Raw genomic sequence first — 16,533 nt, 5'->3', positions numbered from 1 at the left:
GTGGTCAATCATCAAGAGACGGGTGGACAAACAAAAACCAACAAATTCTGGCAAAATGCAAGCATTGATTATGCAAGAATGGACTACTATCAGTCAGGATTTGGTCCAGAAGATGATTGAGAGCATGCCAGGTAGAATTGCAGAGGTCTTGAAGAAGGGTCAACACTGCAAATATTGACTTGCTGCATTAACTCATTCTAACTGTCAATATAACCTATTGGTACTCATAATATGATTGCAATTATATTTCTGTATGTGATATAAACATCAGACAAACACTAATAAAAACCAGAGGGCAGCAGATCATGTGAAAATATAATTTTGGTGTCATTCTCAAAAATTTTGGCCATGACTGTACAGCATTCTGGAATGCTGTAGATAAGGCTGCTTTCACACTAGCGTCGTACGACGTACGTCGCAATGCGTCGTTTTGGAGAAATAACGCATTCTGCAAAGTTGTCTGCAGGATGCGTTTTTTCCCCATAGACTAACATTAGCGACGCATTGCCACACGTCGCAACCGTCGTGCGACGGTTGTGTCGTGTTGTGGTGGACTGTCAAAACAAAAAAACGTTGCTTGCAGCGTTTTTTTGTGCGTCGTGTCCGACATTTCCGACCGTGCATGCGCGTCCGGAACTCCGCCCCCTCCTCCCCGCAACTCACAATGGGGCAGCGGATGTGTTGTAATAATGCATCCGCTGCCTCCGATGTGCTGTGTTGTCACAGGATGCGTCGGCCTGACGCACTGCGAGGGGCTTACGCTAGTGTGAAAGTAGCCTAAGCCCCCGATGTAACCTGAAAGATGAGAAAAAGAGGTTAAATTATACTCACCCAGGGGCGGTCCCGGATCTGTTCGGGTCCTGTGGGCGTCACGGTCCGGTCCGGGGCCTCCCATCTTCATAGGATGACGTCCTCTTCTGGTCTTCACGCTCCGGCGCAGGGGCATTTTGTCTCCCTGTTGTGGGCAGAGCAAAGTACTGCAGTCCGCAGGCGCCAGGAAAGGTCAGAGAGGCCTGCGCACTGCAGTACGATGCTCTGCCCTCAACAGGGAAGATAAAGTACGCCTGCGCCGGAACCGCAGCAGGAAGAAAGGAAGAGGACGTGATTGTATAAAAATGAGAGGCCCCGGATCGGGCCGCCACTGGGTGAGTAAAATATAACCTGTTTTTCTCATCTTCGGGGGCTTATCTACAGCATCCTGATGCTGGTGGGCTTAGCTCACTTTAGATTTTGGGGGTGACAGGTTCCCTTTAATAGGAAAGATATATACCATAGTGTTTAATCTGGGATGGCATCAGTGTGACATGTTCTAAACTGACAAAAGTGAAGGTACAAGGCCTGGTATAGACTCGACAAGCGTAATAAGGGGTAGTGCAAAACTTGGTATATACTAAACACCTTAATGTAAGATAGCATACACTAAACTAGCAAATAAGTGATGGCACAAGGCATGTTATAAACTGAACTGGCATAATAAGGGATGGCACAAGGCCTGGTATATGCTGGACTGGCATAATAAGGGATGGCACAAGGCCTGGTATATGCTGGACTGGCATAATAAGGGATGGCACAAGGCTTGGTATATGCTGATCTGGCATAATAAGGGATGGCATAAGGTCTGGTATAGACACAATTGGCAGAAGAGGTGTTGGAAGACTTGCTATATACAATACTGCCGTAATGTAGAATGGCATCAGGCTTGGTATATACGAAGCTGGTATAATAATGGGCGACATTAGGCTTGGCACATACTGAGCTGGCATAATGGATGGCACGAGGCATATAATAAAGTAGGATGGCATGTACTAAAATGGGGGTGGGAACAAGTAGTGCCACAACTTAATTGGGTAAACTTTTTTTTGCATGTTTGTCACGCTACCCTTCTCCGTGGTGTCACTTATTCGTCACGTGCCAGCTCTCACACGTGACTTGGGGTTGTGCCTGCAAGGGTTAATCTGTCTTCCCACTCTCAGTCCAGCATTCAACCTCTGTCCTATGCTGTAATGGGAGCATAAATCACACACCGACCCAGGCCACACACCCGCTCATACACGCTGCGACCACTCATCGAATACACGGGCGATGAGTCCCAGAACTAATAATACTAATAAAAATATGTCTATCACTCATAAGGCTCACACACCTTAGGCTATGGATTCTTTTAGAACATTCAAGGTTCAACTTGTAAAGTTTTATACTTTATTAACAAAAGGTTCAATGCTTACAATAAGAAAAAGGTATAAAAATATGATAATAAAAAGACATACAACTTATGCAAATCAGTATCAAAATAAACCGGAGAAACTTACAGAAATTATCTAACTGGTAGTTGCTTTCTGCTCCCTGAGGGTAGGACGAATGTAGATTGGATCACACCAGCTTCTCAGGCTGCCCCCATCATGTGAACACAATTCTCTGTCTGCAGCCTAAATTTATAACTTTGGTCTGGAGGTCAGGTTTCTAGACCGGCCCCTCAGGTTAATATAATAATTGCTGGCTTTTTGATTGGCCACGGCCGCGCTACTAATGAATATATTATTTTTCTCTTGAGACACTTGTGAAAAGGTTCTCAGGAATAGATGCCCTCAGGCTGCAATTAGCATCTCCCCTCCAAGACCTAGGAGGTGCCAAATGTTACCTTTCTTCTTGGCCCTAGCTAGACCTCCTGGTGAGATATGGAGACACAATTTCTACTAGTCCCAAGGAAGTACCTATTAACACCTAGGTGCGACTTGCCTTCAGGACAGATATTACATTATCACTAGTCACACACATAACCTTAGACATATGTCACTACACACATATGGATATATATATATACACATATTTCACCACAATGTTGATTACTGTTCTGGATTAAAACGTGATATTTTTATTGATGTGTTTAGTGATGAGTGAGCGTGCTCGGATAAGGTGTTATCTGAGCATGCTCGGGTGCTAATAGAGTGTCTTCGGCGTGCTCGAATACTATACTATGGTCGCTGTGGTTGCATGCCATAGCAAAATGAGCATTGTAAGTACACAGTGCTATGTAATATGACTGCAATACATTAAGAGGATAAACACTTTGATGGGAGAAGGAGGAGTGCTTCTTTAATATGTTTTTTAAATTGTTTAGTGCCACTAAGAGGCTGAAACATGCAGTCAGTACTTCTAAGACCCTCCACTCTGTCTAACTGCCAAGACCCCCCACTCATCAAGAATACACACTATGCCCTTCCTGCTAAGTGCTGCCTACTTTAGAGAAAGTTGGTAGTGGAAAAATTGTGTAACATTTTAAACCGTTTTATGATGGAATTCTGATAAATTGGGGCTTAAAAATTCAGAACTGCTAATATCCGAGTTATCAACCAGCCAGTGTAACACTGCTGTCACCCGGTTCAAATGGAGCAGGTACGGTGGTGGTTGGGAAGGGGGTAATTGAGTTACATAACCACTAAGTGGTGTTTATTTACATTATGACTTTCTGAATTGTATGTTTATACACAAATGTCCTTCCCTCCATAGAACCCATGGATTGACCTTGCTATCAGTGTATGGATGTATGAATTCTGGTTTGCATTGGGATATATCTTCCTGTGTATGTATGTGTGTGTATGTATATGTGTGTATGTACAGTACAGACCAAAACGTTTGGACACACCTTCTGATTTAAATATTTTTCTGCATTTTCATGACTATGAAAATTGTACATTCACACTGAAGGCATCAAAACTATGAATTAACACATGTGGAATTATATACTTCACAAAAAAGTGTGAAACAACTGAAATTATGTCTTATATTCTAGGTTCTTCAAAGTAGCCACCTTTTGCTTTGATGACTGCTTTGCACACTCTTGGCATTCTCTTGATGAGCTTCAAGAGGTAATCACCGGGAATGGTCTTCCAACAATCTTGAAGGAGTTCCCAGAGATGCTTAGCACTTGTTGGCCCTTTTGCCTTCACTCTGCCGTCTAGCTCACCCCAAACCATCTCGATTGGGTACAGGTCTGGTGACTGTGGAGGCCAGGTCATCTGGCATAGCACTTCATCACTCTCCTTCTTGGTCATATAGCCCTTACACAGCCTGGAGGTGTGTTTGGGGTTATTGTCTTGTTGAAAAAATAAATGATGGTCCAACTAAACGCAAACCGGATGGAATAGCATGCCACTGCAAGATGCTGTGGTAGCCATGCTGGTTCAGTATGCCTTGAATTTTGAATAAATCCCCAACAGTGTCACCAGCAAAGCACCCCCACACCATCACACCTCCTCCTCCATGCTTCACTGTGGGAACCAGGTATGTAGAGTCCATCCGTTCACCTTTTCTGCGTCACACAAAGACACGGTGGTTGGAACCAAAGATCTCAAATTTGGACTCATCGGACCAAAGCACAGATTTCCACTGGTCTAATGTCCATTCCTTGTGTTCTTTAGCCCAAACAAATCTCTTCTGCTTGTTGCCTGTCCTGAGCAGTGGTTTCCTAGCAGCTATTTTACTATGAAGGCTTGATGCACAAAGTCTCCTCTTAAGGGCTCCTTTTCACTTGCGAGAAATACGTCCGAGTCTCGCAGGTTAAAGCCCTTTTCTGGCGCCGGTACTTGGGAGCGGAGCGTGTAGCTCCATACGTTGCTATGCGGCCACACGCTCCACTCTGGAGTGCCGGCGCCAGAGGAGGGTTTTAACCTGCGAGACTCAGACGTATTTCTCGCAAGTGAAAAGGAGCCCTAACAGTTAATGTAGAGATGTGTCTGCTGCTAGAACTCTGTGTGGCATTGACCTGGTCTCTAATCTGAGCTGCTGTTAACCTGCGATTTCTGAGGCTGGTGACTCGGATAAACTTATTCTCAGAAGCAGAGGTGACTCTTGGTCTTCCTTTCCTGGGGCGGTCCTCATGTGAGCCAGTTTCTTTGTATCGCTTGATGGTTTTTGCCACTGCACTTGGGGACACTTTCAAAGTTTTCCCAATTTTTCGGACTGACTGACCTTCATTTCTTAAAGTAATGATGGCCACTTGTTTTTCTTTATTTAGCTGCTTTTTTCTTGCCATAATACAAATTCTAACAGTCTGTTCAGTAGGACTATCAGCTGTGTATCCACCAGACTTCTGCTCAACCCAACTGATGGTCCCAACCCCATTTATAAGGCAAGAAATCCCACTTATTAAACCTGACAGGGCACACCTGTGAAGTGAAAACCATTTCTGGTGACTACCTCTTGAAGCTCATCAAGAGAATGCCAAGAGTGTGCAAATCAGTCATCAAAGCAAAAGGTGGCTACTTTGAAGAACCTAAAATATAAGACATAATTTCAGTTGTTTCACACCTTTTTGTGAAGTATATAATACCACATGTGTTAATTCATAGTTTTGATGCCCTCAGTGTGAATTTACAATTTTCATAGTCATGAAAATACAGAAAAATCTTTAAATGAGGTGTGTCTGTACTTTGTGTATATGTGTGTTTGTATGTATGTATGTGTATATGTGTATATGTATGTATGTGTATATGTATGTATGTGTGTGTATATATATATATATAGCGCCATTTATTCCATGGCACTTTACATGTGAGGAGGGGTATACATAATAAAAACAGGTACAATAATCTTGAACAATACAAGTCACAGCTGGTACAGGAGGAGAGAGGACCCTGCCTGCGAGGGCTCACAATCTACAAGGGATGGGTGAGGATACAGTAGGTGAGGATCGAGCTGGTCGTGCAGTGGTTTGGTCGATCGGTGATTACTGCAGGTTGTAGGCTTGCCGGAAGAGGTAGGTCTTCAGGTTCTTTTTGAAGGTTTCGATGGTATGTGAGAGTCTGATATGTTGTGGTAGAGAGTTCCAGAGTAGGGGTGATGCGCGAGAGAAATCTTGTATACGATTGTGGGAAGAGGAGATAAGAGGGGAGTAGAGAAGGAGATCTTGTGAGGATCGGATGTTGCGTGCAGGAAAGTACCGGGAGACGAGGTCACAGATGTATGGAGGAGACAGGTTGTGGATGGCTTTGTGTGTCATGGTTAGGCTTTTGTACTGGAGTCTTTGGGTAATGGGGAGCCAGTGAAGGGATTGACAGAGGGGAGAGGCCGGGGAATAGCGGGGGACATGTGGATTAGTCGGGCAGCAGAGTTTAGAATAGATTGGAGGGGTGCGAGAGTGTTAGAGGGGAGACCACAGAGCAGGAGGTTACTGTAGTCGAGGCGGGAGATGATGAGGGCATGGACTAGGGTTTTTGCAGATTCTTGGTTTAGGAATGTACGGATCCGTGAAATATTTTTGAGTTGAAGGCGGCAGGAAGTGGAAAGGGCTTGGATATGTGGTTTGAAGGAGAGATCATTATCGAGGATTTCCCCGAGACAGCGAGCTTGTGGGACTGGGGAGAGTGGGCAGCCGTTTACTGTAATGGATAGGTTCATTGGGGGGGGGGGTCGCGTGAGATGGGGAAAGACAATGAATTCTGTTTTGTCCATGTTAAGTTTTAGAAATGTAGCGGAGAAGAAGGATGAAATAGCGGACAGACATTGAGGAATTCTGGTTAGTAGGGTGGTGATATCTGGTCCAGAGATGTAGATCTGTGTGTCATCAGCATAGAGATGATACTGAAAACTGTGAGATTCTATGAACTGTCCTAGGCCAAAAGTGTAAATGGAGAAGAGCAGGGGCCCTAGAACTGAACCTTGCGGGACTCCGACAGATAGGGGGCAAGGTGAGGAGGTGGTGTGTGAATGGGAGACGCTGAATGTTCGGTCAGTTAGGTATGACGAGATCCAGGATAGGGCCAAGTCTGTGATGCCAAGGGATGAGAGGGTCTGTAGTAATAGGGAATGGTCCACTGTGTCAAAGGCAGAGGACAGGTCCAGGAGGAGGAGGATAGAGAAGTGTCGCTTGCTCTTGGCAGTTAATAGGTCATTGGTGACCTTAGTTAGGGCAGTTTCAGTGGAGGGGTGTGACCGTAAGCCTGATTGTAAGCGGTCGAAAAGGGAGCAGGAAGATAGATGGGATGACAGTTCAAGATTAACGTGTTGTTCCAGTAGTTTTGAGGCATAGGGGAGAAGTGATATGGGGCGATGGCTAGATACAGAGGATGGGTCAAGAGAGGGCTTTTTGAGGATAGGTGTGATTGAGGCATGTTTAAAGCTTGAGGGGAAAACACCAGTTGTTAGTGATAGGTTGAAAAGATGGGTTAGAGTTGGGATGAAGACTGTGGCGAGGTTTGGGATGAAGTAGGAAGGGATTGGGTCAAGTGCACAGGTGGTGAGATGCAATCTTGAGAGTAGAGTGGAGAGTCGATCTTCTGTAATGGTGGAGAAGTTGACTTTTGAGGTGGAGGGCTGGGTAGTTGGGAGGAAGGGCTCTGGGGGTTGTCGACTAAAACTGTCTCTGATGTTCTCAATCTTCTGCTTGAAAAATGAGGCAAAGTCTTCAGCTGAGATGAGTGGAGAGGGAGGAGGTGCTGGGGGACGGAGGAGAGAGTTGAAGGTGTTGAATAACTGTTAAGGGTTGTGAGTCATAGAGGATATGAGAGATGAAAAGTAGGTTTGTTTAGCTGTGGCGAGTTTGGTCTTGAAAGTAGTGAGGGACTGTTTGAATGCGATAAAGTGCTCGTTGGAGTGGGATCTTTTCCATCTCCGCTCTGCAGCCCTGGAAGCTCGCCTCAGTTCTTTGGTCAGGCTGATGTGCCAGGGCTGTCTGTTAATTTTGCGAGCTTATGTGTGAGAGGGGCAAGAGATTCCAAAGCTGCAGCTATTGTGCTGTTTATATAAGGATAAGGGGGCACCACGGTCAGTGGGATCACACCAAGACCTATAAAGAAACCAATAATAACACACAAAGAAGCAGAGTAGGTCTTAAGAACGGGGATCACCACACATAAGGATATGGCAAAAAATTCAACACAACTTTATTTGAGTAAGAAAATACAAAACATGAGCAAGACATAAACATTTAAAACTATTTAAAAAGGGATTTAAACCCTGTACATACAGTTCATTTAAACCCTGTACATACAGCCCCTAACAAGGCAAAAGCCTGCACATGACTCGGAGGTATAATGTAAACATGTCTAACAATAAGGTGTTATTGTTAGACATATATCCTTATGTGTGGTATAGGACCCGTTGAAGTGCTGAGGCACGAAACGGCCATTGTCCGCTTTATTCACATCCCTCCCTGCATATTTTTGGTAAAAATGTCCGAATAAAATTGTGACTTCTGAACACGGGTAAGTGCACTTTTTTTTTGTCTTATTTCTTGGACATATATGTATATGTATATATAAATATATATATATATATATATATATATATATATATATATATATATATATATATATATATATATATATATATATATATAATTTTACTTTCTGACTTCAGTAGAAGTGATTCTGAGAACCAATATACTATAGCGCCTGCTCAGACTTGAGATGGATATGTTTTTTGCCATGCCCGCTTTTTCTTGTAATGAGGCGGTATATGCTAAACCAGTATGATTAATTAAGGATCGTAGAAGGCAAGACATAAACTGGTATAATGTGGAGTGGTCTAGCATATTCTGAATTTCTTATAGTGGTTGTTCACTACCTGGTCAACACCTTTTTAAAATGAATACTCACCCTCGTAAAAGAAAAGTAACATACCGTAACTCCCTTCATTGGCATCGTCCCATGTTGTTGCCAGTCTGTGGCTGCTACGTTCTCACTTCAACCCCTTGTCCGCGGTTCATCTGACAGAAGTGAGGGCACAGCAACTCAATAGCAGCTTCTGATTGGATGCAAGGCTCTTGGGGCATAACAATGGCACGCAAGGCTTGGCGCTGACATTGCTGGAAGGGCGCCAGCACACGAGGTGAGGTTAGGTTTTTTTTCTTTTCCAAGGTGCACTGCTTATTTTAGAAATGTAGTGGACAACCCTTTAAATGGTTATTCCCATCTTCATAGATGGGTACTGTCAGATAGTGCTGGTAAAAACAAGCAGTTTTGCAATCTATCTTACGATATTAACCCTTTTATTTTCTTTATAGTTTGTTGCCTAGGAGACCGACCACTGCTGCCTAGTTTGTAAGCACTACACTGATGCTGGTAGGGATTTGGAGGTAACTTCGTGCTACAGCGATCCTGGCCAGCTTCAAAACAATGTTTATTTGTTCAATAGAAAAGAGATTGTAAGGCGTGCGCACATAATAATAATTTTTATTTCTATAGCACCCACATATTTCACAACACTTTACGTCTCAGAGGGGACTTGTACAGATAAAAACGTAACAGAGCAAGTGCTTACCGTAATTTACCAGATGCAAAGAGGAGTGATGGCCCTGCTCTCAAGCTTACAATCTATGCATGTTCTTCTGCCTAGCAGAGGTGGCCGGTTTTCAAGGCAGTGCGTTATAAACAAAAAGGTTAATCTTTCTAGAACAGCCTAACATTTTAATAAGCAGTCAATAGCATATTGTCTTGTTATTACAAGCTCTATCCGACAATATCCATTCACAAAGGTGGGAATGACGCTTTAAGACAAGGCATATTATGTGCTAAACTGGCATAATGCTGAGAGATGTAGAAGGCCGAGCATTATTAAACTTGGTTGATGTTTGAGATGATACAGGTTATTGGACATAATAATAGAAAGCGAGGCTGGTTGTGAAGGATGGCATAACATGTGACACTCGGCAAATAACAACCGCGTGCAAGTTGTGGCATACTGCGTACACCACACTGGGCTAATATTTTAACGTGAAATGCTGATAAATTCTTAGGATAGGGCATGGGTCTCGGACCACCACCAATCTTATATTGATGACCTATTCTATGTATAGGTCATCAATCTAAAAGTATTGAAATATCCATTTAGACAATTAGTTAGGGAACACTAATAACTTGTATTTCCTTACAGATTGGCAAAACGAAAAGCTCTCCGAGAAGCCAGAGCTCAGACCCCTGTATATGGATGTACAAGCAACAAGTCCATTGGTAAGTCGCATCATGCTCTGCCAACAATCAATACAGGAATATTGTTACAGGAGTCTTTGATATGACACCGGTGAGCCATAATCTTAGCATTGTAGCATTAAGAGGGGAACACTTGATAGAGACGTTTTGTCATGGGACCCCAGGCTCTTTTAACTCATGGCTGTAATATTAAAATTATAATTTTTTTCTTGCTACTGAATTAGAAAACATTTTCCTACAGGTTGTGTTCAATATGTTCCTGTACTTAATTATTATATTAAAATATATAATATTAATAAGAAAACGAAACAAAAATCTAATATGTTGATTGCTGTAATTTCAAACATCTGTATTATCAGCCAGGACAGGGCAAATATACCGTGTGTTGCCCTGTATAGGGGCCCAGTTGGTTAGGGGGTTCAGAGTAGCTTCCATCTGTCAATGAGATTTCATGTAAAGGATGGAGATAATGAGTTTCATGGCTCACAATTATTAGGGATCTCCTGGAGATTCAGAGGTGGGCACTCTATGATGGGCTATTTCATAGTAATAGGCAGGGCTGTGGCATTGGTAAACCAAACCTCTGACTGAGACTCCTCAAATTCCCTGATTTCCAACTCCACGACTCCGATCCCACAGCACTGGTCACTACTGAGCATGTACATAAAGTGCAGCACAGATTCATCTCAACTAAAAGCTGAGATCCTTCAATCAGGAACAGAACAGACAATTATAGGATGTTTCAGAACTTTCCCAAATTCTGAATTTTTTTTTACAGCAAATACCAGGGCTGTGGAATTGGAGTTGTGTCATGGAAATTGAGGAGTCTGAGGTTTGGCTTACTGACTCCACAGCCCTGGCAACTACTGCATCATACTACTATATCTAATTTGTTATATATTTTAGTCCATTTTATACCAACTCCACCAAAATGGACTCCAACTCCACAGCCCTGTAAGAGGCCCATGTTCTGTTCTTGCACATGGCCCTCTGCAGTTTGTGTCTGCCCCAGAGCCAAAAGTCTCCATGTTCTATTTCTCCCATAAGTTGTGATTAAAGTTCTCAGTTAACTTCAAGGTCATCACAATTGGGCCTCTTTCACACTTCCGTCCTTCAGCTCCCGTCACAATCCGTCGTTTTTTGAGAATGCAGGATCCTGCATTTCCTCATAGACTTGTATTAGCGATGGATTGTGACGGATGGCCATCCGTTTCATCCGTCTTTCACTAGATCCTGCAGAAAAAAAAACGGTCCGTCGGGCAGAGAAAACGTTCAGAGGAATGTTTTTTTCTGCACGTCAGAAAATCGGTCAGCAACGCATCCTGCGCTGCCCGTCACTGGCTACAATAGTAGCCTATGGGCGCAGGATGCATCGCTGCCTGTGAAAAGCAGGAATCCAGCAACGGGTCCCGTCTTTTCAAACTGAGCATTCGTGGAAGAATTTCCCGTCAGGGAAATTCTCTCTCGCTCGCTCACTTTCTCTTTTACTATTGATGCTGCCTATGCAGCCTCAATAGTAACAAGATATAATGTTAAAAAAAAAAAAAAAAATTCAGAATATTCTCACCTACCGGAGTTCCCGTGCAGCATCACCGGTGTTCCCGGCAGCTAGCGTTACTTCCTAGTAATACATCGCGACTTCTTGCGAGATTTCGACTTCTCACGAGATTTCGCTATGTATTACTAGGAATGCTAGCTGCTGGGAGCATCGCTGCGCGGGAATGCCGGTAGGTGAGAATACTGCGATTTATTTTATTTTTTTTTTTAATTCTTTTTTTAACCTGGTTTGTGTTGTGTATGCATTTTCGAAGTGGAAAACTGCTGCGAAGACGCATACACAACAGGTGCACATAGGCTCGACGGGTCCGTCTGAAAGATGGGCCCAGTGCATACGTTTTCCACAATCTTCACAGGATCCGTCATTTCAACGTCTTGACGGATCCTGTGCAGATTTGGAAGACGGAAGTGTGAAAGAAGACTTAGCCGTCAGAACAGGCAATTTTCCCAAATGTTCAGATCTTGCGAACTGTGAAGCAAGGTTAGGAAAGAGTTGTGGGAGGTGGTAGTCACATTATAGTAAAATCAGGTTTTCCAATTTCCAGACCTTATGTTAATGTGATTTGGTGTTTATTGTATCATCTAATATTAGTGGCTGTTGTTATATCCTTAATACCCTACAATGGTTTTAGCAGAAGGACGCCTTAGTCTTATGACAGTTTTATATGTCACTTTCTTCTAAAGGATCCCAGAGTACTAGACCGTATGTTGCCTTATTTGGTGAATTATTATGGAAACCCTCATTCAAGAACTCATGCGTATGGTTGGGAGAGCGAGAAGGCGATGGAAAAAGCGAGAGAGGTATTTGCTACAGCTGGTCTAAGTAGTATAATCTGTTTGGGCTGTGTGAGTAATGCCTGCAGGAAAACAGATGATTTCCAGAAATCTAGGGATTGCCTTCTATTTGGATATTGATGAAGAAGTATCCTTATGATAGGTCCTCATTGTCAGATCGGTGGGGTCTAGCACCCACATAACCAGCCATTTGCAGCTGCAGCCGGACATGGCTCCTTATACTGTGTAGGGACCTCTTTCAGGTACTTCGTCTCAGCAGGTATTGATGTGAATGTCAGCTGAGATGCACTTTTCGAGAATGGCCGCAATACAGAGTACGTGACATTGCATGGAATTATGCTTGGGCACAGGAGCAATCAAGCGACATAAAGCCAACATCCAAGCTATATACACCAAGAAATCAATCTGGAAAAAAGGAGAAATAACCCACTGAGTGCTGTTAAATGAAGCTGCTGGTAGTAGGACAGGCTTTGTGTGTTACCCTGTCAGCAAGGTTGATAACGAAAGAACTACCTCCCTACTAACAAAAAAAATATTGCACATGAGGTGTAGAGTAGAGTGAGATATAACTTGGATATGTGGGTGAATCACACGAGATAATATTGGAAGTGAGTACGGGTGTGCACAGTAAACCTATGCCGTGGTGGAGTACAATCTCCACTAGTTGTTAGGAAATAATATAAGCCCGGAATGAATAAACTTGGTAAATATCAAGGGATTCAAATATGCCCAAAGATATCCCCTGACCAGCCGCTGGGGGACTGCCTGCAAATGGCTATTTCCAGAATATACCACAAGGTTAGTAGCGGTGACTGCTATGAGTGGGGTACTTCCTAATAGTAATTGTGCAGCTCCCATCTTGGCACTGTGCTGGCGGCAAGGTCCTGTGTGAGCCAAAGGTCTGTTTAGGGAGCGCCTGCTCGTGGATGCCCCTCGTTGTGGCTGTCAGACATATTCAAATGGTGTCACGGAAGCGAGGGATGTGTCGAATGTGACGTCACTGTCAGTAAACTACGGAACCTCTGTGCGGCCACAAAACCGACACGTTTCGAAGGAGACCCTACTAAATGTTACCAATAAATAAAAGTTAATCTCATTGTGCAAAAACCAAGCCTTCATACAGTTCCCATGGATGAAAAAAAAATGTTATGGACATCAAAAAATCGCAGCACAAACGCATTTTTTTTTTTACAAGGATGAATTATTATAACAACTAAAATATTTAAAAAAACAAAAAACTTTAAAGTTTGGCACCACCAGTTGTACTAACCTAGAGAACTATATTGCCAGATCATTTTTACTGCACAATAGATGCCATAAAAAACTAAATCCAAAGAACAATGGTGGAATAGCAATTTTTTTCACTATTTCTCCCCACTAGGAATTGAAAGGAATGGTGTGCTTGAAAACGGTAACTTGTCAAAAAAATAAAAAAAGCTCTCATTTTGCTATGTTGACGGAAAATAAAAAAAAGTTATGGCTCTTGGAAAAAGAGGGGAAAAAAAACGAAAGCGTACGATGCGAGCCACGGTGATAAATTTGGCACATTTTCAGACTGCCTGGCCATGTTTACACTAAATATTAGAATAAGTAAATCTGCCACATGATATATTTCTGCCACATGATATTTTGCAGTTATTTAGTCCTTTCCTGTATCACATTTTCAAAGAATATGAAATGAAACATTTCTCCTGCAGCAAGTGGCCTCCTTGATCGGTGCAGACCCCAGAGAGATTATTTTCACAAGTGGTGCAACAGAATCTAACAATCTGGCTCTCAAGGTAATTCTTTTTTTTTTTGATATGTAAGATGAGCAATCCTTCTATATTATTTCAAAACGCTCTTCCTTTGTATCTCCGTTCATACTGCACCCACACACACAAATGATACACCATTTAAAAGGTAAACTTACCCCCTTCAGCAAGAAAATAGCCAAACAAACCACACATCCGCGGTGTGATCACAAAATACATTTTAACCCCTTAATGACAGCCAATACGTCTTTTAACTGACCTGAGATATAAGAGCATAGCCTCCCCATACAGGTGACAATCCAGCAGCTGTCCACTATAGCTGACAACTTGCTGTATCAGCCACGATCACTGTTTACCCCATCCAAATCTGTTTAACCCCTTAAGGTACCGTCACACTAAGCGACGCTGCAGCGATACCGACAACGATCCGGATCGCTGCAGCGTCGCTGTTTGGTCGCTGGAGAGCTGTCACACGGACAGCTCTCCAGCGACCAACGATCCCGAGGTCCCCGGTAACCAGGGTAAACATCGGGTTACTAAGCGCAGGGCCGCGCTTAGTAACCCGATGTTTACCCTGGTTACCAGCATTAAAGTAAAAAAAACAACCGCTACATACTTACCTACCACTGTCTGTCCTCGGCGCTCTGCTTCTCTGGTCTGGCTGTGAGCGCCGGGCAGCCGGAAAGCAGAGCGGTGACGTCACCGCTCTGCTTTCCGGCCGCTGTGCTCACAGCCAGACCAGAGAAGCAGAGCGCCGAGGACAGACAGTGGTAGGTAAGTATGTAGTGGTTGTTTTTTTTACTTTAATGCTGGTAACCAGGGTAAACATCGGGTTACTAAGCGCGGCCCTGCGCTTAGTAACCCGATGTTTACCCTGGTTACCAGCGAAGACATCGCTGAATCGGTGTCACACACGCCGATTCAGCGATGTCTGAGGGGAGTCCAGCGACGAAACAAAAGTTCTGGACTTTCTTCCCCGACCAGCGACAGCACAGCAGGGGCCTGATCGCTGCTGCCTGTCACACTGGACAATATCGCTAGCGAGGACGCTGCAACGTCACGGATCGCTAGCGATATCGTCTAGTGTACCTTTAGATCCTGCTTTCAATAGTGACTACATCATTATAAATGGTTAACAGAGTGTGGGGGCTTCCTCTTTATCCAAATTGGTGCCCTCAGATCATGATTTTGTGGTCCTGATGTTTGCCATGGCAATTCATGACCAAATTGTGGCCTTAGAGTCTGACTGCTATAGTAATCTGTTCACAAGTTAGAGACATTTAGGTGGTAAATATACACATTTTCATTTTGGTCATACCACTTTCCATTAATTCCTGTAAAGCACCTGAAGGGTTAATAAACTACCTGACTGCAGTTTTCAATATGTCAGTGCGTGCTGTTTTTAGGGTATGTGCACACGTCCGGATTTCTTGCAGAAATTTCCTGAAATTTCCTGTAGCATCGCTTGGAAAACTGACTGAAACGTTGGTCACACTTGTCAAACATAGTGTTTGACAAGTGTGACCAACTTTTTACTATAGATGCTGCCTATGCAGCATCAATAGTAAAAGATGGAATGTTTAAAAATAATTAAAAAAAAATAAAAAAAAATGGTTATACTTACCTGCAGACAGCCGATCTCCTCAGCGGCGTCCGTTCCTATAGATGGTGTGTGTGTGTGTGTGTGCAGGACCTTCGATGACGTCGCGGTCACGCGACCAATCACAAGACGGCGACGTCATCGCAGGTCCTTCACATAGAGCATCTATAGGAACGGCAGCGTGCACCGATGAGAGGCGGGAAGACTCCGGGACCATCAGAGGGTGAGTATATGACTATTTTTTATTTTAATTCTTTTTTTTACCAATTATATGGTGCCCAGTCCGTGGAGGAGAGTCTCCTCTCCTCCACCCTGGGTACCAACCGCACATAATCTGCTTACTTCCCGCATGGTGTGCACAGCCCCATGCGGAAAGTAAGCAGATCAATGCATTCCTAGGTGTGCGGAATCCCTGCAATTCCGCAAATTTAATGAACATGTTGCTTTTTTTTCCGCAATGCGATTTTTTTCGCGGAAAAAAAGCAACATTTGCACAAGAAATGCGGAATAGACTGTAAATAATAGGAGGCATATGTAAGCGTTTTTTTCGCGTTTTTATAGCGAAAAAACCGCAAAAAATACTGAACGTGTGCACATGGCCTTAAAATAGTATCACGTTTGGGGGTTTCCCTATATATCGGACCCGTAAAGTCACTTCAAACATGGATATGTCCCTAAAAAAATAAATTTTGAAAATTTTCTTGAAAAAAATGAAAAATTGGTGCTACATTTTTAAACCTCCTAAAATGCTAACAAAATAAAATAACATTTTACAAATGGTCCTGATGTAAAGCCGACATGTGGGAAATGTTATTTATTAATGGTTTGCCGTGGTATGACCATCTAGATTAAATGGATAATCATTCAAATTTAGAAAATTGCAAATTTTTTAACATTTTTC

General features: G+C 43.2%; 1 protein-coding gene across 1 annotated transcript in view; it reads left to right on the top strand.

The window, feature by feature from the left end:
- NFS1 (NFS1 cysteine desulfurase) overlaps positions 1–16,533 on the top strand; it is a 68,032-nt gene that overhangs the window by 3,350 nt on the left and 48,149 nt on the right. The window contains exons 2-4 of the mRNA XM_069751996.1: positions 9,871–9,947; positions 12,168–12,284; positions 13,976–14,059. Coding sequence (XP_069608097.1) covers positions 9,871–9,947; positions 12,168–12,284; positions 13,976–14,059 — 278 coding nt within the window. The remainder of the gene's footprint in view (positions 1–9,870; positions 9,948–12,167; positions 12,285–13,975; positions 14,060–16,533) is intronic.

The sequence above is a fragment of the Ranitomeya imitator genome, chromosome 2 (assembly GCF_032444005.1).
Source record: "Ranitomeya imitator isolate aRanImi1 chromosome 2, aRanImi1.pri, whole genome shotgun sequence".
NCBI classification, from domain to species: Eukaryota; Metazoa; Chordata; class Amphibia; order Anura; family Dendrobatidae; genus Ranitomeya; species Ranitomeya imitator.
This window is presented reverse-complemented; position numbering and strand designations above follow the sequence as displayed.